The sequence below is a fragment of the Podarcis muralis genome, chromosome 3 (genome assembly GCF_964188315.1).
Source record: "Podarcis muralis chromosome 3, rPodMur119.hap1.1, whole genome shotgun sequence".
Lineage (NCBI taxonomy): Eukaryota > Metazoa > Chordata > Lepidosauria > Squamata > Lacertidae > Podarcis > Podarcis muralis.
The window spans coordinates 64116473-64140454 of NC_135657.1; the positions used below are offsets into that span (position 1 = coordinate 64116473).

General features: G+C 40.3%; 1 protein-coding gene across 6 annotated transcripts in view; it reads right to left on the reverse strand.

Annotated features, from left to right (window-relative positions):
• Positions 1 to 23982, reverse strand: part of LAMA2 (laminin subunit alpha 2) — a 365889-nt gene that overhangs the window by 208604 nt on the left and 133303 nt on the right. For all 6 annotated transcript variants that reach the window (XM_077926009.1, XM_077926008.1, XM_077926013.1 and 3 more), the window contains exons 6-12: positions 22456 to 22545; positions 16319 to 16436; positions 15262 to 15440; positions 14722 to 14821; positions 11798 to 11958; positions 6828 to 6968; positions 2111 to 2284 (exon numbers count right to left, since the gene is read on the reverse strand). In XM_077926009.1, coding sequence (XP_077782135.1) covers positions 2111 to 2284; positions 6828 to 6968; positions 11798 to 11958; positions 14722 to 14821; positions 15262 to 15440; positions 16319 to 16436; positions 22456 to 22545 — 963 coding nt within the window. The remainder of the gene's footprint in view (positions 1 to 2110; positions 2285 to 6827; positions 6969 to 11797; positions 11959 to 14721; positions 14822 to 15261; positions 15441 to 16318; positions 16437 to 22455; positions 22546 to 23982) is intronic.

Sequence of the window (23982 nt, forward strand, 5' to 3'; positions counted from 1 at the left end):
TACACCACAAACAAGACAGTGTAAGACTAAACATATCAAAAGCTCCTGCTTGTTTTACAGCTATTCAGATTCCAGGCTTTTTCAGTACCATGACCTTTTGGTACCACGACCAATTTTTCATGTGCTAGCTGCCACAGTTCACACAAGAGTACTCTAATATGTACACCAATATTCTATTCTTAGGCATAAAGTCTCTATGTTATTATTTAAAACCCTAATACAAAAACACAGTAACCTGACAAGGGTGGTACTGGTGGAAAAAGTGCCTCCATAGCTCAGTGGCAGAGCACATGATTGGCATGCAGAAGTACCAGATTTAAACCGCAGCATTTCCAGTCCGAAGGATCAGTTGGCAGGTGAAATTAAGAGGTCCTGCCTGGAGATCCACTGCCAGTCAGAATAGACAATTACTGGGGTAGATTGGCCAATGGCATGGCTCAATCTGAAGCAACTTCATAAGCCACTTTGAAATCAGTGAGTGGGGCCTTGGCTTCACTTAAAGCAGTGGTGGCGAACCTTTGGCCCTCCAGCTGTTGCTGAAATACAATTCCCATCACCTGGTCACTGGCCATGTTTGCTGAGGCTGTTAGGAGTTGTAGTTCAGCAACAGTCAGAGGGCCGAATTCCCCCATCCTTGACTGATTAATTAATTAATATGCAATTAAGTTTTCTGAGCAACAAAATAAGTTCTAGTCTTCTCTTCCTAAGTTTCTGCAAACACAGGGCATAACCTTAAGTATACTATAGATCCAGTCAAGCAACAGACCCCACAAGAAGGTTGAGAGCAAGCCTGGGTGACTTGCATTTTCATTCTTGCTCTATATTGTGTTTTTTAATATGCCCTGGGGAGCACTTCCTAATACACAGATATCTCCATCATTTTCCGCCTTCTCGCGATATCTAGATTTTGCTGCTTATTTAGACTATTTGAAGAAAACGAGATTGCCTATGTTCATAGAATGTGTGAGTTGTCTGCTGAACTTGCAGGAATTGTTTACAATTCCCCACCATTCAGAACATATGATGGGTATATCCTTTTAACATGAGTGGGAAGAGTAATCCTGTTTCATGGAAACTTGCCAACTCCTAAATGTTAAGCAGATGTGTGTCAAGAAGAAATTCTCCACATGTGTGGATTATCCTGCCACTGTAGCAGCGTGGTGAGGAAAGTCTCACCTCCTAGAAGTACCCCTATTAAAAGGATCAAAAGCTCACTTAAGTTCAAAAGTTGGCATTCCAGGGAACCATGCACGCCTCCTCAAATCCAGTGTGGTTTTAAGTTGTGGGTTGTTCTTTTTTTAAAAAAGTAGCAGTCTTCTGAGCCACATGGCAAGTAACTTTTGAAAAATCGGGAGTGGTTGGAACTTAAACCATAATATCATTTACCTGAGGACTATCTGTGCTTTTAGGCCACTGTATATGTCAGGTGCAAGCAAACTACCTGGATTTGTTTGCCTGTTGTACCACACCTTTGTGGCTTTATAAGTTGGTGCAGCCAGAAGTGGAGCTATATATCCCAGAGATATAGGACCTCGGAAGTTGGGTCAGCTTGTAAGCAACTGTGTGGTTTTAAACACGACAATGAAGCTTGTAAACATTTTAGCAGCACACCATCTCTGGAATCCCAAGGTATAGCTCCTGGCACTCAAGTTTCCCACTAAGCAATACACGTTTTTCCCCCCTAGCACACCCCCTCAACATCTGATCTGCTGTCAGCATCTGTGTAAACTAAGTGGGAAAGAACCAGTGAAATGTGAAGGTGTGGTAAGGAAGATAAGACTGCTTGAAAGAAACACATGTTACTCGCACAGAATAGACCACCAGCCAATTCATCCTACAAATAATACTGCAAATTATCTGAGCTTTTCTAGCACCTGACACCCAAAGCTGCCAGGAGGCCCCGGGAGCAGCAGCGCTTTGCTTAGCTTACTTACCCTTTGCCTTGTGTCTCACAGGGATTCTCTGTATGCCTATGTCAGTTGCTTTCAGCAAGCAATTTTGCTGGTCAAATATCTACCCCGCAAATGCAAACTAAAAGAAAAATAATTGCTTACATCTTTCGCTATTAATAAATCAAATTAACACCCAGGCAAAGACCATCTGCACTTACTTTGTTGCCCAAATAAGGACTGGGTGCACTCCAATAATAAATCTGCTGCAAAGCAGTCCTCGCAGCCACGTTGCTGATGCTAAGTTGCTGAGGCCCATCAAAGCTGTCCTGCTGAGGAGTCACTCTAGCGCGACCAGCTACATCTGTCAGGTGCCAGCCATTCATGTCCATGATCTATGGTGACAAAAGAAAATGCCTACTAATATCCACATACTGAAACCTACAGAATCTATATTCCTTCCTTGTTTCTTTTTGTTTTCCTATTCATAATTTAAATAGATTTCCATTTAGCACAGAAGCAGAGAGTTTGCCATATTGCATAAAATTATGAATAGAGGAGTTCCCTTCTTTCCATATTCAGTGAAATCAAGAGGAGCCTATGTTTTAGAATCATTTATTTAAAGTCATGATTGGTTCTCTTCAAAGAGTTTTTAATTCTTATGAGTTCAAAGGGCTCACTCCACACACACCCCATTTGAAGCTGGTAACAAATTATGAATGAGTACTGCAGAATGTATTCCTTAACTGTAATTCTGCATGTGCCAACTTCATGAGAAAGGTAGACAAATTATATTTAATGCATTGCACTGAACAACGTATTAGATGCACCTCCTTATGATAAAATTAGGCAGCCTCCATAAAAGAATTTTCAGACCATGAGTATGTATAGCATAGGGAAGCAGAATGTATCACCTTGCAACAGAAGGATTTGCCAGACAAACTTCTTAACAAGGAAATTGTAAGAAGAGCTGGAAGCTGAGCAGCTTCTTAGGGGGCTGCATGCACTTGGAGGTGGGCCACTCAGATCAGAATGTTGGCTGCAATCATGGCGTCCAGTGAAGAAAAGAAGGAAGGACTGAGCCCCCACAATAAAATGAGGCAAGACTTCAGTGCTGCACTGAAAGCAATACTTTAAGATCCAGAACGTTTCAAATGTAAAGACTCTTCTTCAGGGCAACTGACATTCTCTTCAAAGGATAGCCAGAAGTCTCTTCAATGGTAGCTAAGAGAAGCTGATTTCTCTCAAGTTCCAGGATTGAGAAAGAGGGAGCAATCATAACCATCTGATTTTATTTATTAAAATAGTTATATCCCACCCTTCTGATGCAAAAGCACCATTCAGGGCATCTTGCACCTGAAATATCTCCCTCCAGTGTCAGAAAGGGTAGGTTAAAAACACTTTCCGCTTGCTAGATTGGAAACCTTTGGTACAGCGAGGAAAAGGCTTAGAAAAGCCCACCTGGATGGGGTTTGATACAGGTCTCTTGGGGGCCAATGTTACCTAGTCCTCTCTCTATATTAGAGGTATTCCTAAATGGAATGAGGACAGCTCCCCATGTCATGTGAAGGGTGCCTGTGATCCGAGAACCCACCCATTAAAAACTTTCTGCCTGGCTGGCTCACCCCTCTATGTGGTTGAAACTCAGCTCATCATGCCCTAGTCCAGCCATCTCTGGATTTGTTAATATTTCCTCCTGAGTTGAGGAGGACTCTAAGCATGATAGGAATGAGTGCCTGCTCTGTTCTTTTTAAGCTAGGTAGGCTGGGTTTAAAACCTATTCCCTGGCTAGAATCATAATGAGAGGGCTATGGTAGCTACTCCTATCCCTTTGTCCCCCCCAAACAGCAAGGGATGCAGAACCCTGTCTGTATCACAGGGGAGAGCATCTGTGATCTCCAATCCAGTAATGAGATGAGAAAGGGTTAGATCTATCCCAACCCTTGATAATCTTTACCGCCTGGTGTAGGTTTTATAATTAGATTGGAGGAGGCTTCCCTTCTTGGGATGTAAAACTCCACCTGCATTGGAGGCGAAAAGGTCTGCGATGCAGCAAGTCCGTAGTTCACACACTATGCCATAGAAATGCAATTGGGACCCAAGGTAGTGGTCTATCTAAAAACTGCTGTCTCACATCCTAATGTTACTATCATCTTTCAAGAGGTGCCATAAGCTGAGGAGTGAATTGTGGAAGCCATGCCAGCTTCTGAACTCAACTCCAAACAGAATGCTATCGTTTCACTTCCTGCTTTCAAACTCCATGGAGCAGAACGAAGTAATTCCTGTTATCCTTAACTCACAGCCCTGATATTTAGAGATGGGCAAGCACACTACTGCTTGTTCAAAAAATAAACTGGGCTTCAGCAGCTCATTGCCTCCCTCTGATTCTCGAAGCCTGCTCTGCTTCCTTGCCTGTGCTTCAACAACAACATAACTTATCTTGGAGGAGGAATATCAGAGGGCAGTAGAATGAGACAGAAAGCAGAAGACAGGAGAGAGGAACAGGGGAAACCCTATTAAGTTCTCCTCTTTGGTTGCACATTACCATATTCCAAACTACAAGTCACATGATCCTGGGCAGGAAATGATGCATGGAAGGCATAATTTGGACCTGAAGGGGCCTGCAGTGATCCTCATGAACTGACTGGAAATAATGTGTAGCACATATAAATTGACTGCAGGACCTCTCCTGCCTGTGCCTCCTTTCCCAAGTTAAGGATAGTTTGGGGAGGGGGAAAGACTGGCAGGAAAGGTAGAGGGTGTGTTGCAGGTCCTGAGTCTCAGTTTAAGCATAGCTCAGCTCAAAGACAGGTGGACTCAGCTCAAAAGGGCACCATTCAATTCAAGCCAGGGCCCTTACATTTTCAACCACCCTCCATCATATTTCACACTCACCTCATCCCTGCAGATATTGCAATTAGTGGGGAACACTATTAAAAGATGAACAAACTATTTTCTTTCTGTTTACCAAAATCATGAAACAGACAATTTCCCAAAAAGGGGAAATGGTGGGGTGTTTTTTTTTACTCCTCTAAAATAAAATACAATTGTGAAACATCTCACAATGCCTCAGCTATCAAAGTAGCTTTGTGTGTCATATGTTGTGCACCCCTGCTGTAAGGAGCTCAGCAGTCTCCTTCAGCACAAAAGAATATAATAGGAGTTTAGCAGACTATCAGATACAGGTCCAACTGTTTAACAGTCCCTTCTCAGTTTTCTTGCTCAACATAATATCAAACATCAATTCACATTTAAGAAGAGCACATGGGATGCCCTGGGAAACCTCTGACATTATGGAATTCCCAGGCAAATTGTAAATATGCAGGCAAGCTCAAGGCTGATCGCTTTCGGGTGAGTGGATACCATCAGAGTTGTGAAACGGCTCAGCTGCGAGCTGAAACAGATCCTGGTTACAGAGTTCACCCAGCAGGCATCTCATATCACACACATACAAAACAAAATTACAACACATAGCTATTTAAACCAAAATAGTTCCCTCTCCAAGCCCAATCAAACTGGAGAATTGCTATTTCAAAGTAGTGGAACCCACAAGATGGAGACACTGAATTTCAGTTGAGTTATAAACAAATAGATAGGTAGGTGAATAGATAGATCATCTGCACAACTTATGTGTGGTTTAAAACTTACTACATGATCATGGAGAGGTGATGGCCTCAAGCCTCCAACCATGCACTGTAACCCCAGTGGACTGCAGGGTCATAAAAACACTAGGCATTCCCCACACAGTTACAGGTACTATGGCAGGGGTCTGCAACCCGCGGCTCCGGAGCCGCATGTGGCTCTTTTACACCTTTGCCGCGGCTCCGGGGCGGATACTAGCGAGGGGAGGAGGCGCATTATGCGCCCTGACACTCCCCACTGTGGCGGGCACTGTACTGGCTGTGACGTCACATGGGGGCGGGGCGTGCGTTAGTCACGCACCATCCTGACGTCACCTTCCCGGTTTTGCGGCTCCCAGTTTTTTTCTCTTCGGAAACGGGTCCAAGTGGCTCTTTTTGTCTTAAAGGTTGCAGACCCCTGTACTATGGGATATTCTTTGATAAAGAGCACCTACCCATCTTTATCGCATGCTCATTTGTTTACGATGCCTCCTAAACAAATGTGCTCTAAGTTTGTTTAGAAGTCATCAAGCCCAATGACAGCAAGGCACAGTTCTCCAAGTCATGCCAGAAGTTTCCCATAGTACTTAGCTTTCAGTGGAGAAACATGATATCCTTCACATGCTTCAGTAGGAGTTAGTCACTATGATACACTGAAAGCTACAAGTTTGGTGTGGATGGTTTCAGATACGCATCCAGTTGGTAGGGAAATATAACTGAATTTCATCTCAGGCTAAAATCCTGAAACTTGAGAGGCTTCAAGATTCTTTTTCCCCAGCAGGGGAGGGCAGGGAGAACATTAAATTTACAAAGTACCCTCCCCCCATAATGCTTCTCAAAATCAGGGTGTGTGGGGTTTTTTTTAAAAGAATGACATTATCCTCTTAAAGAATGTTTCAACAACATATTTCACATTAAACTTGCTGCTATCCTATGTGAGACAACAGGTATATTTGTTGCCATTCCAGAGAATTTTAAGCCTCTCTCTGATCTGTCTATAAGATGGACAGCATAAGAGCACTATAACACTTCCCCAGTTCCTCTCTCACACATTTCTCATCTGCACCTAAAGAGCAATTTCCCCGAATGACTTTGCTTGCATTTTTCTTTGGGGCATAGATTCTAGAACTGCTCTCCAGTGTAAAAATAACAAGTAATGTATTCTTTTATTCTTGAATTTAAAATATAGCTATGAAGTATAAACACTTTACAAAGCTGGTTTCAATTAATAACATTTGAAGGGGGAAGATATGCTGGAATTAATAACATTTAAAAAGGGAGATACGCTGGAAGGGTGTACACATTTATTCCAGCTTACAGCGTGGTAGGTCCAACGAGAGCCCACACAGTCGTTTGTTATTCCTGAGCAGAAGCACACTTCACAGCCCTGGGGGTTGTCTTGCTGCAGGTTAAAGAAGCCAGGTTTGCAACGATCACAGTTTTCTCCTTCAACATTGGCCTGCAAATGTACATGGGAATATTAGTTAAGTTTGTTTGAAAGTTTTCAGAAATCACTTTTCCTCCAAAGATGCTCAGGGTGATATACAACAAACTTAAAATGCATAAAATATCAATAAAAACCATGTAAAGACTAAACCATTTAATACGAAATAATTAAGATCTGGACACAAAATTGTTGAGCCTAGCCTTCTTTGGCTATTTTAAAGGAGATTCATAAAAAAATAAATACTTCTTACAATACATTAAACCACATATACACTTATAGCTCTGCCGAGCTTGCGACTTCCCTTCAGCGAGTATCCCTTTTCATCTCCAATCGGGTATTTTGATTTTTTTACCTGTATTGTGAAAATGATCGTGTAAAGAAAATAATAAAAAATTATTGGTAAAAAATAAAAAATACTTCTTTTAGGGTGACCACACCTTACAGAGCACAGCTCTGTATTCAAAGGGCTGTCAGAGGACAGCCCTCTATTTGCTGGCACCCTCTGTTTGGAGGGCTATCTGGCCCAAATCTGGTTTAAAGAGAAGAAGCCCTAAGAAGGGAGTGCCTAGGCCTTTACGTTGCCTATCAACAACTAGTACCCAAACAACAGTCTGAACAGGCACACAGGTAACATGGTCTTCCCCACTATAGTGGGGATTGTATTTCTATTAAAGTTATAGTGATGATTTCTCCAAATGCATCAATACATGTACATTTGCATACACAAAATTTATGCTGTTTTCTTTTTTTGCCTCTTTTTTGTTAATGTGTTTATTCCTTTTCAGTAATGTTAAGTGGGTACACTGCCCCTTTCCAAATTGTGTTGCATTTGTGATAATACTGTTCCATTTGTTACTTTGCAGATTGCCAAGAAAAGGAAACATTTGGCCAGCTGCCTTGCTCTGTTTTAGTTATGCATATCTACTGCAAATGGCAGGTGTAGTCTGGATTAAAGATTATGCTTTGTTTACTGTTAGGCAGAGTCCTACTCCTCTGAAATATAATAATCATCTGATGAGTATTCTGAATGTGTCTACTGCAATTAAATGGAATCCAAGTGCCACATTGTCCTTTTACTAGTAAAAGGTCAGAGTGTCTAAAAGTTCATTACTTGCTTGCGCTACAGTAAGCAGTAGGGATTGTATGAAGTGCTGTGTTCCATGGACAAATGGACAATATGTTTGACCATAGACCTGCAAAGGCTGTTGGTTCCATAGAAACAGGGCTGGCCCACTCATGAGGCAAGGTGAGGTGACCACCTCAAAGGGCAGGATCCAGAGGGGCAGCCGACCCCAATGTAGATCTTCATTTACCTCTTCTTCCCTGATGGGGAGGGAGACACCATTTTGTGGTTCACCGCAAATGCCAAAACATTCCCTAGATGGAAATGATGGCTAGCCTATTACAGCTAATATCATGCTAGCAATAGTTTACTCATAAATGCCCAATGAAAGTTACTTGCTTCCCTTGCAGCCAAAGATATAGGATTAACACGAAGAAAAGGGTTTAAAATAGTTTTGGAGTTCTAGGATACCTTAGAAAAGAAAAGCCGTTGCGAAAGAAGAAAAGAAAATGAAAGTCTTTAAGATCAAAAAGAGAAAATATGAGGGCAGATGTTAAATACAGATTTTATTACTATGAGCCTATTAATCCTATATTCAGAAAATCCTTTTCATATATCCCTTGACAGAAGTGCCAGCAAACATCACCAACTTTCCGTAGACTTCCAGGACAGAGATTTATTTCCAGAGTTTCATTCAGGAAGTAAAGCAACAGGCTGTGAACCTTAATACTTTTGGGTAAAAGTTTTAGAAGTCACTCTGAGGATATGGCCTAAAAGTGAGTTTTGCTCATGTGAACTGAATCTGTTCTGGTGATGATACTATCCTGGAGTCAGGCTAGTGAAAGAAGAAGCAAAGCAAACAATGCAAATCGATTTGATTTGCAAAAAGAAAAAGAAGTGGGGGAAGATAAAGCAAAAGCAGAGGGCCCAGTTAATCTCAATTGTTTGTTGTGGGTAGGCAATTAATAAATAATTAAGAGTACCGAGTGGAAAACAGCTACCCTGCCCTCCTGAAAATGTAATATTGTTTCTCCCAGTTTATTAGGTAGTGGGTGAAGGTGGGCAGGGGTTACACCAACTCAAATCGTTCTCTATAGATGAATACAATATGAACAGCGACTCATTTAATGCAGCACATTAAGTGCCTCCTCCTTCTGCTCCTTTACATGTTACTGCTTGAATTTCTTCACACTTTGAAGCTAAGGAACAAAGGAGGTTGCACAAAGGAAGTGGCAAGTGCACATATTTTCCAAGGAGCAATTTTTGTACATGTGGCCACTTTGTTTTCCAGCTCTGTCCTATTTTCAAGGGGCAGTAAGAGGAATTTCACAAGAGCTTTGAAATGCAATGAATAATAGGGTAAAAGGGACCACAACCACCTACTTTGCTCTCTGATCATGACTGCCCCACTTATCGGTCCGCTTGACAGCATTGACCATCATAGTGGAATAGGACTACATGCTTATTCCCATGTGATAGTTTCCTGATTTTGAGGGTTAACTAAGGAACATACAGGCATGCATGATATCTCTCCTAACAGCTTGTCAGCCTAGTTCACATTCTATCAGAGGTACCTGTGTTCAATACAGCTGGTTCTTAAGCAGGTTGTGGATCAGGCTGGAAAATAATATACATTTAACTTCCTTTATATTTGCACACTGGGAAAAAACCACGTTGTGTTCTATATTTTCCACAAGCATTTTGCTTTCAGTTTACATTGTGTCTGCAAGTTCGCTTTCCCCTGCTTTGACAGTAAGCATGTCATAGATTTTGAGGTTGACCTTGTGCAGTGGTTGTTCAAAACTTCTGGCTTTGGTAGCAGCAGAACTGTAAATCTTCATGGACCCATGACTGTCGCCTCTGGAGTTAAAGGTAATGGGCAGTGGGAGCATGAAGGCAGACAGAGACACATACATAGCTGGAATACTTTACAACATCTTCTCTTGTGATCTGGAAGTCTCAGAGACTGAAAATACTGAAGCTAGAGGGAAGGTTGTATAGTTCTGCATCAGCAGACAATGAAATGGAAGGAAGACTTGTGCAAAATAAACCAGTTGTAGTGGAACAAAAAATACTGGATGAAAGTGTGAATCAATGTTGGAACAGATTGAGGCATGTTCCTACATCTCTAGTGAAAGCTACAGTCCCAAGATAATAGCTTGCTAGCCTAAAATAACTTGTGAATCTTAAGACATCACACTCCTGAGCAATGGTGAGGATCAAGCTACATAGGAAGACATGTAGGTCCCACCAACCCACTTACTTCTGTATCTTCCTCTGGGAAAAATTGTGGTGTAGCATCAACACATACATTAACCTAAGCTGCAGACAAACAAGCAGAGTAGTGGACAGGGAAATATTCATAGGAAGACATAATGCCACATACTTTTCAACATCTGGGAAGGGAGATGTGGGCTGGTAGTACCTGCACATGTTACCATAATGTATATTTATGCCTGTGAATGAGAACATATGTATGATTTCACTCAGAATAATTTCTGGTTCATGTATCAATATTTTACTACAAATTATTACTAACCCTCACACTTATCTCTCTCAGCCTTGGCTTGTTAGGTCTAATGTACTGTAGATGTTGTGGGTTGGGCACACACCTTTCACTTTAAGAATATAATATATAATTTACTCAATCCCGGAATCTCTACATCTTCTTACTTGGAAATTAAAAATTGGGCAGGAAGCCTTTTTATTTCTGATAGAGAACATGCCAGTCTTATGCATATGCAAAGAAATAAAAGTGTTAACACCCAGAGCAGATTTCAGGGCTGTTAAGCTATCACTGTAGTAATTTTGATCTAATTGGTTGAAGATCACAGGGTATTGAGTATTGAACCTAATATTTCCCCAACGAATTAGTTCAGTTTCAGTTGGGGTTTGTTTTAAAAAAGAAAACTTCAAGAATTTGCTTACACATTAAAAAACAAAAAAACAAAACAAAACACCAATGTGAAAGAGGACCATCAGTGTTGCAAGTCGAACCCTGCTTACTCCATAATATTTCCACCAACCAGATTTAACATCCATTCATTCCAAAGTCGGGCTTTTGTTGTGAATGTTGCCATAATGGGGAGGAGGACAGGCAAGGTAGTTTAAAGTGTCAGCAAAAGCAACCCTAACATGCATACTTTTAGATTTATCTTGCTTGCTCAGAATGATTGTTTCCACTACGTCATGCTGCCTTGGCACTGTTATTTTCTCTGTCCTTGATGCTATCCAATCAGAGATCATGTAATGAGCATGACACTTTCGCAGCACAATGTAGCCAATTAGATTTGGCTGTGTGACGAGGTCCATCCTGTTGCCCTCATTCTGAAGCAGGAAAGGGAGATTAAGCACTGCTGCCAAATTAAACCAAATCTGCAAAGGTTATTTGTGTGCTTCATTTAAAAAGAAATACCTAAGGTTCTCTAAGTTGTTGTTGTCAACACAGATTCCACCCCCCCCCCCCGCACTATAAAGAAACATAATTTTAAATAGCAATTTACTATCTGTATAGCTCTATGTCTGTGTGTGCATGTGTGAGACTGTTTTAGCAAAGGTACTTTGCGGCTCCAATTCCCATTCACTATTCAAGATTAAGAGATCACATTCACATCAGAAATACATACTTCAAGGTTGGGGGTCACACTTGTTTGACACTCAGGCACTGCCAGAGGGACTTACAGAAGAAAAAAAATGGATGAAGGCAAAGCTTCTTATCTTTGTTAGCACAGATGAAAAGTTTATACTTGCTGAAAGAAAAAGAGGTTGTAATCCATACCTTGCACCTGCAGGGTCCTTCACAAGGGTCATCATTTAAGCTGCCATCCAGAGAGCAGTTGCAGGGCTGACAGTAAGGAAATCCCTTGTAACCCAGTGCACACCGATCACACCTTTCTCCTCCAAAGCCACGTTTACAGTGACAGAAGCCAGGAAGCTGGTCTGTAGCAAAAGCAAGCAAACACCAAGCTCAGCTAGATGCTTATTAACATAAACTCAGTGAGTGAAGCAGACAGGCGAGGAGAGGTTAAGTAACACTCATGTATTTAATTAAAACAACTCAGGCTAATAAAGGCACAGTAAGTCCACTGTCTGCTAGGATCCAGATCTTGTGAGAACTTACAGCTCAGGAGGCTGTGATGGCCACCAACATAGATGGCTTTACAATATGATTGGACAAATTCATGGGGGAGACTGCTATCAATGGCTACTAGCCATGATGACTATGCTCTGCCTCCACAGCTGGAGGCAGTAATATTTCCCAATCGCAGTTGCTGGATACCACAGGAGAGGACAGTGCTCTTTTGCTCAGGGTTTCCTTGAAAAAACAGGATGCTAGATGGGCCACTGGCCTGATCCAGGAGGCTCTTCTGGTTGGTGCAAATGGAAAATATATAGAAAAGAGAATTCACTGCATGCCAAGATCCAGGTTTGGGACAAGTACTCTTAGGTGAGAAAACTCCAGCAGAGATTTAAAAGCACAGTAAAGCATGGAAATATAGGCCGTTGGACCTTTAAAACTTGCCCTTCCAAAGTTTCCCACTTCCCCTAGCACAAAAAAGACCGCAGGTTTGGTGAGTTTAAAATGATTTACTTACTAACTTTCCAAAAATCAGAGTCATGTGCTTTTCCACACAGCATTCAGAAAAAGTTGCACAGGCAGAAAAACTTGGCTTAGTTACAAAGTAGTGAAAGTTTCTAAATTATTGGTATAGGAACTCAAGAGTGGCTTGTGAGAGCCATTTGTTCTGGACTGGAGCAACAAGCTCAAAACTCTTTACATGTGGAGTTATGCAGGTAGATTGGAGGTTGAGCAATAAGTTTGATTACCTATTTCCTCCCACAGTGAGGAAATGAAGTAGACATAGCTAAGCCTACAAACCATTTTTAAATGAATCAAACTTCCAAAATTTGATTATTAATAATTGCCAATCCAAAAAGAAGAACTTTTAAAATGTCAAGTGGTTTTATTGAGAAGTGATTTATGTCCACTGAAATTTTTAAAATGTGGATTGTAACAAAGGGAGCTGAAACACAGTTAGCCAACCTGAATACTTTAGGATTGATGAACATTCAACAAAGGTATCTGAAAAACTTAGGGAGATAAATCTAACAGATTCATCTACAAGCCCTGCTCCTGGTCAGTTGGTAGGCACAAATTTCTGGTAAATATTATAGTGCTCGGCTTTCTTTTAACAATGCTAGTGCAGCAGGTAATTGTACCAGCACAGAAATACTGCTGTAATGTGACCAGAGAATAAATTGTTAACGTTATAGCTGTATCCAATAATCCTTTGCTTCAGTGTGCCAGAAAGAAAAAGATGTGTAGGCTTTAAGTTTGGAGAGAATCACTCATTATCATCCTTTCCCATTATACTCCTAGGATTAGTGCATTTTTATTCTTGCTTGGGTTGACAGATACCTTAGAAGCAGGTTTGCATTTTACTCCAAATAAACATTTCTTTCCATACAGAAAACAGCCAGCACCAACAAAGTCAATTTCAGTATACCTAATGTGCATTCATACTGATTTGCAAATATATAGAGAAAATCCATTGGGGAAAATAAATATGCTTTTCACCCTTTCCTTCAAATAAGCACCATCTTTCCACAGCTTACATAGATTAAAGAACTGTTGTTTTTTTTTTTGGGGGGGGGGGGCTTTACAGCGTATGGACACCAAGCATTTTTCCCGACTTCACAGCAGCAGATTGTAAGAGCGACTCATTATTGGGCTCAATACACAGTTTTCTTCAACTGGATGGGTATAATTTCTTTTATTTTATTTTTTAGAAGTTCAGCCCGAAGTGAATGTGCTGTAGGCTGCAATCCTATACTCACTTACTTAGGAGGAAGTCCCCTTGAACTCAATGGGGTTTACTTCTGAGGAGCCATGTAATAGGATTTTTATGCAAATTAGATGTGCTAAAGGAGGAGTCTAAGGCAGAGGTTCTAATCTTGCCTTAGAATGAGTTTCATTAAGAAAAACAAAAGGAACTGGATACTTGCTACATTTCTAACAATACTTGCTTGCCTGAATGGCTAGGCATGGCAGTCTGGGACCTGCCTGCAGTGAAAGTTTGTTTCTAATGCACACCTTTTCATTCATGGAACTACACCCATAAGTCATTATAATGAAAAGCACAAGCCTAATGTGAGAGCTACTTGCACAGGAAGAATCTTAAGAGTCCGCCCTGAAAAGAGGACCTTCCTAATATTAATGCCATGCTTTCCCTCTGCAGTACAATTCCTACAGAGAGCAAGGAAATGTCATCATGTCCTGCTGCACTCAGAGCACCAGATCTTTATCCCCCCCCCACCTCACCCCCATGGGCCAACTTTGGCAGGCATATGGGAAATGATGGGATACATAACAGTGTGTATTTTTGTACAAATTCTTGAGCAATGCCTTTCCATATACAACAAGAGAGAGAGAAGAAAAACCTGAAGTCCATAGGGAAGAGATTCCTGTTTCCCCAAATGTGCATGTCACAAGATAGAGAATGTAAGACAGAATGGCAGGGGGGGTGGAATGATTAGGTCTCCAAGGAAGAACTCTACAAGAAAGTAGGCAAGCAGGTTTGAAAAGGTCTCCTGTGAGAATGGTATTTCTGAAAGCGAAAACAGGTTACTACTTAACGTTCAATTTAACAATGTGGCATGTAATGTTTAACATGGCGACCCAGTCCAAAAAAAATTTCTCACCTCCTAAAGCATGTTTTTCATCCTTGACACATGTACCATCTAGAGAGCCAATAGTATTGCAATGGCATTGCCGACATGGATTGCGACTAGCTGGGAGCACCTGTGTAAGGAAAGCAAGGGCAACAAGGTTACAGACAAAAGAAAAATTATGAAACATAAACCCTTAATTCAAAAGCTTGTCATATTCCTCTCACTGGCAATTGCGCTAATATTACTCTTCTCTGGTAAACAACATGCCCCTCCTGATAGGAAAGCGCTGTTTATTGGATTGCACCCTGCTTCAATTGAAGCAGAAATACTAGCTGGAAGCCTTGACCCTCCAGTGCAGTCTTTCATATCAACACAGTTTACTTTCATATCCTTGTGAATCTCTCCTTTACCGATTTCCCACTGTGAAAGGCCCTTAGTAGGCTGTCAGAATTAGAATTTAACCTTCCAAAAATGGCAATCAAAACAGCATCTTTGCCACTTAATAACCTAGCATCTTACGGTGAAAATTATGTCTAGGGCTACAGAAGATAAGAGTGGGTCATACTTTACCCCCTTTGGCCTGAAGTACCCATCAATGCAGGTTTCACAGTTGATGCCTGCTGTGTTTTGTGTGCAATTAATGCACACTCCACCCCCAATGTAATCCCCATGGATATTCAGACTCTGCTTTCTCTCTGCCACAGACTGATCATAGTAACATTCTTCAGCTTTCCCATGACAATTGCAAGCTGAAAAAAAGGGAAAAGTGTATTAGCAAACGTCGCATTGGTGCAGACATATAGAAACAACATTTTACCAGAGATTTAACAATATTCTTTCATCATTTTGACACTTGCGCTCTGTGTATTGAAACAAATAGCATAAATATCTCATCTACAAACAGCTTTTTCTGGTCTTTAAATTAATAAGGGACCACTCACAAATGATGTCAAAGCATTCTTCTGGATATTTCCTTTTCAAATCATTTTGTTAGTAGAGGGACAATCCTCAATGCTTTTTCCAGTCTTTGTACTTTAGGCATGTCAAAGTATCATTTTAAAATCAGTACAGACACATCACTTTTCCCAAGTATATGGGTTGATCATGAAAGCGTTGGATAGAGGAAGGCCATTATTTTTGCAATGCCTTTTTTCCCTCCAGTATTAAATCATTACAAATGGTTGGACCCTTTGATAGCTACTTTCCAGTTCAAAATTATTTACATACAGCATACTAGAAAGACAACATTTTCACCAGGGTTAACTACTAGTAGGTATCATGGTTTTAAATGCAAAGTTATGATTACATTTCCCCATTGACATTATTGGCACACATAAAACAGCTCTCTGCCTCATTGTTTTTCACCAGTTGTTGAAGACCTTTTATTCTGGCAGGCTTTTATCATATGAAGCAGAGGTGGCCATACATTTCCCCACCAGCAGACAGCTCACACATAGGTTGAAGCTGAGCTGGCCTGGGATCCACTGTGTCCTAAACTGCTCTCTCAGCCAGCTCCAGCTGGCATCAGGCCCTATCCAGGCCTGACTGCTGTGGCAGACTGGAGCTGGCTTGTCTGGGGTTTTTTACCAATGTCATAAACAACATCTAACTGGAGTCTTTCCATTACCTTCACACTCATGCTTTACAAGGAAGGTCCCAGCTCGCCAAGGCTTCTGGTTAAATCCAGGGCAACACCGATCACAACTTTCTCCACATGTGTTGTGTTCACATTGACAGGAAGATCTCTAATTGAGTTGTTTAAAAAGGGAGTAGAAAGGCAAAACATTAGAGCAGCTCAAAAGGAATATCTTAGACAATTGGAAAATGTCAGTCAATGTCTCTTGGTACTCTAGGGAGAAGGGATTTGCAGATGTGCTGAGTAGCTAAACGCAGAGAGGAAGGGGAAAGGTCTGGTTTAGATGTCCTGTCAACTTTCATTTGCCAAGAACCAACAGCAGCCAGGATGACATGCTAACTTGCTGGCAGGTTGATTACTGGGCAGGAGAGGGACAAGGTGGCAGGGAGGTCAGCATGGTACAAATGCACTGGCAGGACCACCAGATTGATTCTGCTAGTGTGTTTGCACTGCACTGCACTCCCGACCACCTTGACTAATCCCCTTTCTCTCCCAGTAAGTAGCAGAGATATGCATGTTGGGAAGCTAACACAGCAGCTCTGGGGAGCTGCTTCTGATGTTGTCTAGTGAGCAGAATTATTTCATGTCATTTTATTGTAAGAATTTTGTTAAATATTTTGCTCCCTTAAGTTTTAAACACAAAATTCTAAAGTAAGAGATATGTTCTAAAGTAAGAGATATGTAAAGTAAGAGATAATGTTTCACTTTAAGGATAGATGCAGCCAATAGAAAGACTACAAACTGAAGATAGCCATTCAGCTGAAATGTGTCAAACAAGTTTAACTTGGTGATATATGAAGACCTTTTTAGTGAACCAGGATTTGTTTTGTACCAACCCGTGAGTAAGACCCATTAAGCATGATGGAAGCAAACTTTAATAGTACTGAACTACACAAATGTTTCAGCTCTCTCTATTAATGCTTTTTATCTGATCTGCTGTCTTTTATGCTGCCTTCCATATGGGACAGTTTTATTGTTCTCTAACTGTTTTCATCATTTTGGCATCACATCTATACCCATATGCCTTACTTAAACTAGAGGACGGCATAATTTTGATTGTATTATAAGTCTGAATGGACTAGGGATGGGCAAGTGAGTCTATGTCAGTCTTGCATGTGCTCTTGCTTTAGTCTGTTCTGTTTCTTTTCCACATTAATCTGCTAAACAAATATTTAAATAGTATTTAAATACTTAATTAAACAGAGTTTTATCAAAATTCTAAACATATTGGCTTGTAATCAGTGTAGCCTGGAGGCATGTTTTCTGTTGGGTTCCCCCAACCCTATGGAGCAGATTTGGGGACTGTGCAGGTCACATGCGGGGGGATGACAGTGGACAAATTCCCATTGTACAAGTGGGAGTCTTTGCATTAGCTTCTGCTAGCATAATTGATTGGATGAATATAGTCCATTCTGTCTCAATGTACACATTTCTCAATGTATTTTATCACAACATGTGCATTTCAAAATGTTTCACTGCATTTTTTCTGCATTTTGACACTTTTCTTTTTTTTAGCTAAAAGCATATCACAGAATTGAAAGAAGTGCAAAATCAGAAGGATAATTATGTTCCAAATTGTACATTAGTGTGGGAGGTGTAGATCAGGTCACTTTGCATTGGAATTCACAGAAACATAATACCTCAAGCATCCATAGATGGGACTTGAGAAGTGAAATGTGACATAGGCTTTTATGCATATGGGGAAATAACAGTATTGGATTTCTATAGCACTGTGAAATATTAAGTGTTTTATTTTTATATATATTTTTTACAATTGACACCCTAATTTAAATTTACATATTAATACAACCTATGAGCTGCTCTAGTTTAATAGCGCAATTCTCTTCTCTTCAAAACAGCAAAAAATATCCTTAAATTTGAATCATGCTCTGTGTTTGGAAACCTATACTGTATATAGAATCTTAAATTAGGCATTTATAGTATGTCCAGATTAGAGTTGGAGAACAGGCGAGGTCCCTGCAGACTGGAGGTGGGCAAATGTTGTCCCCATCTTCAAGAAGGGAAGAAAGAAGACCCAGGTAATTAGCAACATCAGTACCAGGAAAGGTCTTGGAACAGATAATTAAGTGGTTGGTCTGTAAACAGTTAAAAAAAGGATGTTGTGATTACTAAGACCCAGAATGGGTTTCTTAAAAACAAGTCCTGACAGATGAATATATATATATATATATATATATATATATATATATATATATATGCAGGTTTTGGTGTCCTCGGGTGTCTTCCCGTGTAAAAGTTGGGGTGTCTAGGCGACGTTTCGACGAGGTCTCACTCGTCATCTTCAGGCTGGTGCTTTCGGCTTCTTGTTACTGGAACAGAGCAGGATCTCAGTGTTTGAGTTCCTATAAATACTGTTGAGGAGGTGTGTTGTATAGCCTCCAATGTTCTGGGCAGAGAGGAAGTTCCCAGGCTAGTGTGGGAACTTCCTCTCTGCCCAGAACATTGGAGGCTATACAACACACCTCCTCAACAGTATTTATAGGAACTCAAACACTGAGATCCTGCTCTGTTCCAGTAACAAGAAGCCGAAAGCACCAGCCTGAAGATGACGAGTGAGACCTCGTCGAAACGTCGCCTAGACACCCCAACTTTTACACGGGAAGACACCCGAGGACACCAAAACCTGCATTCCTGTACCCGTGAAAATCTACGAAAGCATATATATATATATATATATATATATATATATATATAGATAGATAGATAGATAGAGATAGAGTGGCAAGATTGGTGGATGAGGGGAATGCTGTGGACATAGTGTATCTTGATTTCAGTATGGCTTTTGATAAAAGACCCTCATGATATTCTTGCTGAGAAGGTGGTGAAATGTGGGCTGGACAAAGTAATTGTTAGGTGGATTTGTAACTGGTTGATTAACTGATCCCAAAGACCACTCATTAATGGTTCCTCCTAATCCAGGAAAAAAGTGATAAGTGGGGTAATGCAGGATTCTGTCCTGGGCCTGTTGTTGTTCAACATCTTTATAAATGACTTGGATGAAAGCATTGAGTGGATGCTTATTTGCAGATGACACCAAACTGGGAGGGGTAGCTAATGCCGCAGAAAACAGAATCAGGATTCAAGATGACCTTAACAGACAGGAGAACAGGGCCAAAACTAACAAACTGAATTTCAATAAGGACAAAAGAAAAGTTTTACTCTTAGGCAGGGAGATCCAGCTGCACAAATATACGATGGGTAACAGCTGGCTTGCCAGTAGTACATGTGAAAAGGATCTAGGGGTCTTAGCAGACTGAACATGAGTCAATAGCAAAAAAAGCTAGTGCTATTCTAGGCTGTATCAACAGAAGTCTAGTGTCCAGATGAAGGGAAGTAATAATACCACTCTATTCTGCCTTGGTCAGACTACACCTAATGTATCGTGTCCAGTTCCAGATACCACAATTTAAGAAGGATATTGACAAGCTGGAATGTGTTCAGAGAAGGGCAATCAAGATGACAAAGTATCTGGAAACCAAGCCTTATGAGGAACAGTTGAGGGAGTTGGGTATGTTTGGCCTGGATAAGAGGAGACTGAGAGGAGATATCATAGCCATCTTCAAATATCTAAAGGGCTGTCACATGGAACAAATTTGTTTTCTCCTGCTCTGGAGGGTGGGACCCAAACCAATGGCTACAAGTTACAAGAAATGAGATTCTGACTAAACATCAAGAAGGGCATTCTGATGGTAAGAGCTGTTTAAAGTGGGACAGACTCCCTTGGAAGGTTCAATGGCCATCTGTCATGGATGCTTTAGTTGAGATTCCTGCATTGCAGGGGGTTGGGCTAGATGGCCCCTGAAGTACCTTCCAACTCTGTAATTCTAGGATTCTATGAGAGTTACATTCAGAACAATTATTGGCCATCACTTTTAAATTCTGACGTAACTGAAAATTCAATAAAATGCTTTTGTTCATTTGTCAGCTTTTAAAATATGTATGTTTGTTATTGGAATGAAGTGAAAAAACCGTAATTAATTGTTAGGAATTTGATTATTGTTCTTTAAAGCAATTAATTTAACAGAATTTGAAGCTCCAGGCAAAACAAAATACGTTTCAAGAAAACATGTGACTTTCCAAACCTGCACAATTTGTCACTCAGTTTTGACAACATGCATAGACATCATCACAGTAATAACCATAATTTATTTACAGGCATCTATTAAATGGATAGCATTTACTTTTATAAGGCACAGCATGACAAACATAATGGGATGAACGAAAGGATGGCCACAGGAGTTCATCTAGAGATATTTTGTAAGCATGCTGTCATATTGGCAAAAATTGCACTTCAAGTAAGAATTTTTTTAATGTAGTATTTTGCTGCTGGTGGGCTCCTTTGGGAAGAAAATCAGGGTATAAACTTAATAATATAGAAAATTAAATACCTGAAAGGACTTTGTGTGATATTAACATTGGCAGTGGTTGAGGGAGTAATTCTTACCCTAGGTTTGCTGGTATGAGTGACTGAGGATCAGGATCTCCAGCTCAGGTAGCCTATGCTGATTTAAGCCCCCAAATCCACCTCAGTCAGAGATATGCTGGCCTAAATACCTCATCCTGCTCAGCTGTGGCACAACCTTCTGAGCAAAGCCTGGTGGAACATAAGCCAGCATAACCTGAAAAGGGGATATTCTCAAGGAGTGATGGGGGCAAGACTGTGGGAGGGGAGAGGGGAGGAGTGAAACTTAGCCTGGATCCTAAACCTGCTCAGCTCAATCACAAGACCTGGCAATTAAGCTGGCAAAAAGTGTGGTATAACTCAAGTTCTGTTTTAAAGGCTAGTTTTCCCTCTGCCAGGCTCATTGAATGTTTGGATGTGGCATGCTTTGATTGCTGTGTCTTAATGGGGTTGTTTTATTGCATATTTTAATTATGGGTGTTTATGTTTAAATTATGGGTTGTTTTAGTGTGTGTTTTAATTATTAATTAATTAATTAATTAAATTAATAATGTGAACCGCCCTGAGACCTCCAGGTATAGGGAGGTATATAAATTCAATCAATCAATCAACCAACCAACCAACCAATCAATCAATCAATCAATTCCAGACGTGCTAGAAATGAGTCAGCTCCAAATCGCTGTGCAGATGATGATGATGATGAAAGATCTTTATATTCTATAAACTGCTTAGAACTATCTTGGCATTAAGCTATATATTATACAATAATGCATGCATACACAGTGTTACACTTCTAGTTTGAGAAATAGATTTTGTGTCCTGTTTGTTTTAAGTAAATATACTAGTTATGCTATGTCTTATTTATTTTGCTTGTTTTTTTAAAAAAAGAATGTGATTTTATTTTATTTTTTAAAAAATCTACCAAAAAAGGGACAGCATAACAACCAGTTGGTTCTGTGTATTGACATGCAAGTTATTTCACACGCTTAAGGAATTAATGTCATTCATTACTGGTGGCCCAAATATTCTTGACCTCTTTGGGAGGGGTAAAGGCCCAGAGAAAAGTGAAATGACACCCCCTTTGCTGGCACTTTGCTCTTGCAAGTTTCATGGCCAATGGCTGCAAGGGGAGTTGAAAACTTGAATCTATCTACTAACAGTGTTACATGATGACATATTGGTATACTCTGAGGGAATGTGGTTGCTATTAAGAGTTATGCTTATCCTATTCAACCAATATCAAAATAACAGGAGCAATGGCATAAATGGCAGTATCTTTAGCCACATCACTAATAATGAGATTTTGAAATATACAATTTTATATAATTTCAATTAACCAATGAATTACAAAACAGATGACAGATAAACCAAGGCTTCAATAATATGCACACATACTGAACCCAACAGAAATAAGAATTTCTTCCAAGCAAGCATGCATAGAATTGAGCTGGAGAAAGCTTTCAGTATCTAACCTCTCTAAACATTAGCAATCAAAACAATATATTTAAGGATGGCAGGGTTGCCATATTTTGAAGAGCCGAAAAAAGGACACATTTGCCAATTTCTACTTTAAACTACGGATCACTATTATGACTCTCATTTTAAAAAAGAGGACATATCCTGGAAAAAGAGGATATATGGCAACCCTAGGAGATGCTATAATGATCTCCTTTTTAAGGTTCAAGGAGATTTGCAATATACATACATTTGTAGCTAGATTCAGTGGGCATGCCTTTGCGTGGCCATAGCAAATGCACATTCCTCCAACGGAGATGTCTTTCACAGAATAGTAATACTGCAAATGAATATAAAAATAAATTAATAAATTTCTAACTATATCACAGACTTTAATTTAAAAAATCCTTTAAAGAAAGTGCACTATGTACAAAAGTAATTAAATTGAAAACAAATCCAATGAAGCACAATTAATATGTTTTAAGTGTAGTATTCAAACAACTGTGAACTTCTAATGAAAATTTGCTTTTTAATATTTTTAACAATTTTGAAATATTTTAAGACATGTGGATAGATTGTATTTCAATTTTCAGTGGGAAATGGGTATGAATACACTGAAAACTGTTTATTATTTTTTATCATGTTCCAAAACGGACAAATTAGCCCTTCTTTCCACCTCTCCTCCATTCAATTCACCCACTATTTAAAACCTTTCCTTATGAGGCTATAATCTATATTTTTATTTATAGAGATATTTATGGACATATTTTTTAGCCAATCTTGCGTGCACCCCCACCCCCTAGCTACAGCTCTGCCTATACCCCAGCTGAGACTCACCTTGCTGTAAAAAAGGTAAATGTAAAGGACCCCTGAACAGTTAAATCCAGTAAAAGGAAACTATGGGGTGCGGTGCTCAACTCCCAGGAGAGCTGTCATTTGTCCACAGACAGCTTTCCAGGTCATGTGGCGAGCATGACTAAACTGCTACTGACACACAGAGCACTGTGACAAGTGCCAGAGCACATGGAAACGCTGCTTACCTTCCTGCCACAGCAGTACCTGTTTATCTACTTGCACTGGTGTACTTTCGAACTGCTAGTTTGGCAGAAGCTGGGAAAGAGGAACGAGAGCTCAGCCCATCACACGGATTTGAACTGCCAACCTTCCGATTGGCAAGCCCAAGAAGCTCAGTGGTTAAGACCACAGCCCCACCACATCCCTTACCTTGCTGTAGAAGCAGGATACTTCAGGCCTCTCTCTGTCTGGCACTCTCTCCCCATTGCTATTTTTATAGAAAACAAGGTGCTGGAACTTAACATGAACGCCTCCCTTGTTCTCTTAGAATGGCAATAGCACCCACCTGAGAGGTGCCAGAACTGAGAAAAAGCTCTGCCTACCCCTATCCTAAAAGTTGTATCTTTGTATGTGTAGGTTGATGCATGAATTGACATAAGCAAACAAACAGATGCACACACAATATTTCCAAGGGATTGTCACATTAAAAAGGCAAATTGCACCCAAATGGAGATTACTGCATCAGTTCATTGTGGTACTAGCTAATTTCATGAAACAATAATTTGTTTGTTTGTTTATAAATTGCCCCCAAAACATGATATAGCAGTTATGTGCATTGTTGAAAACATTCCACCCTACATCACTGGCAGTGGACCACAATGCCACATATATAACCTAATACTCTTGCACTCTGTGTTAATGAATCTGAAATAATTATGAACATTTCGTTCCCTGTAAGCAGGCACAAAACAGGTGGAAAACA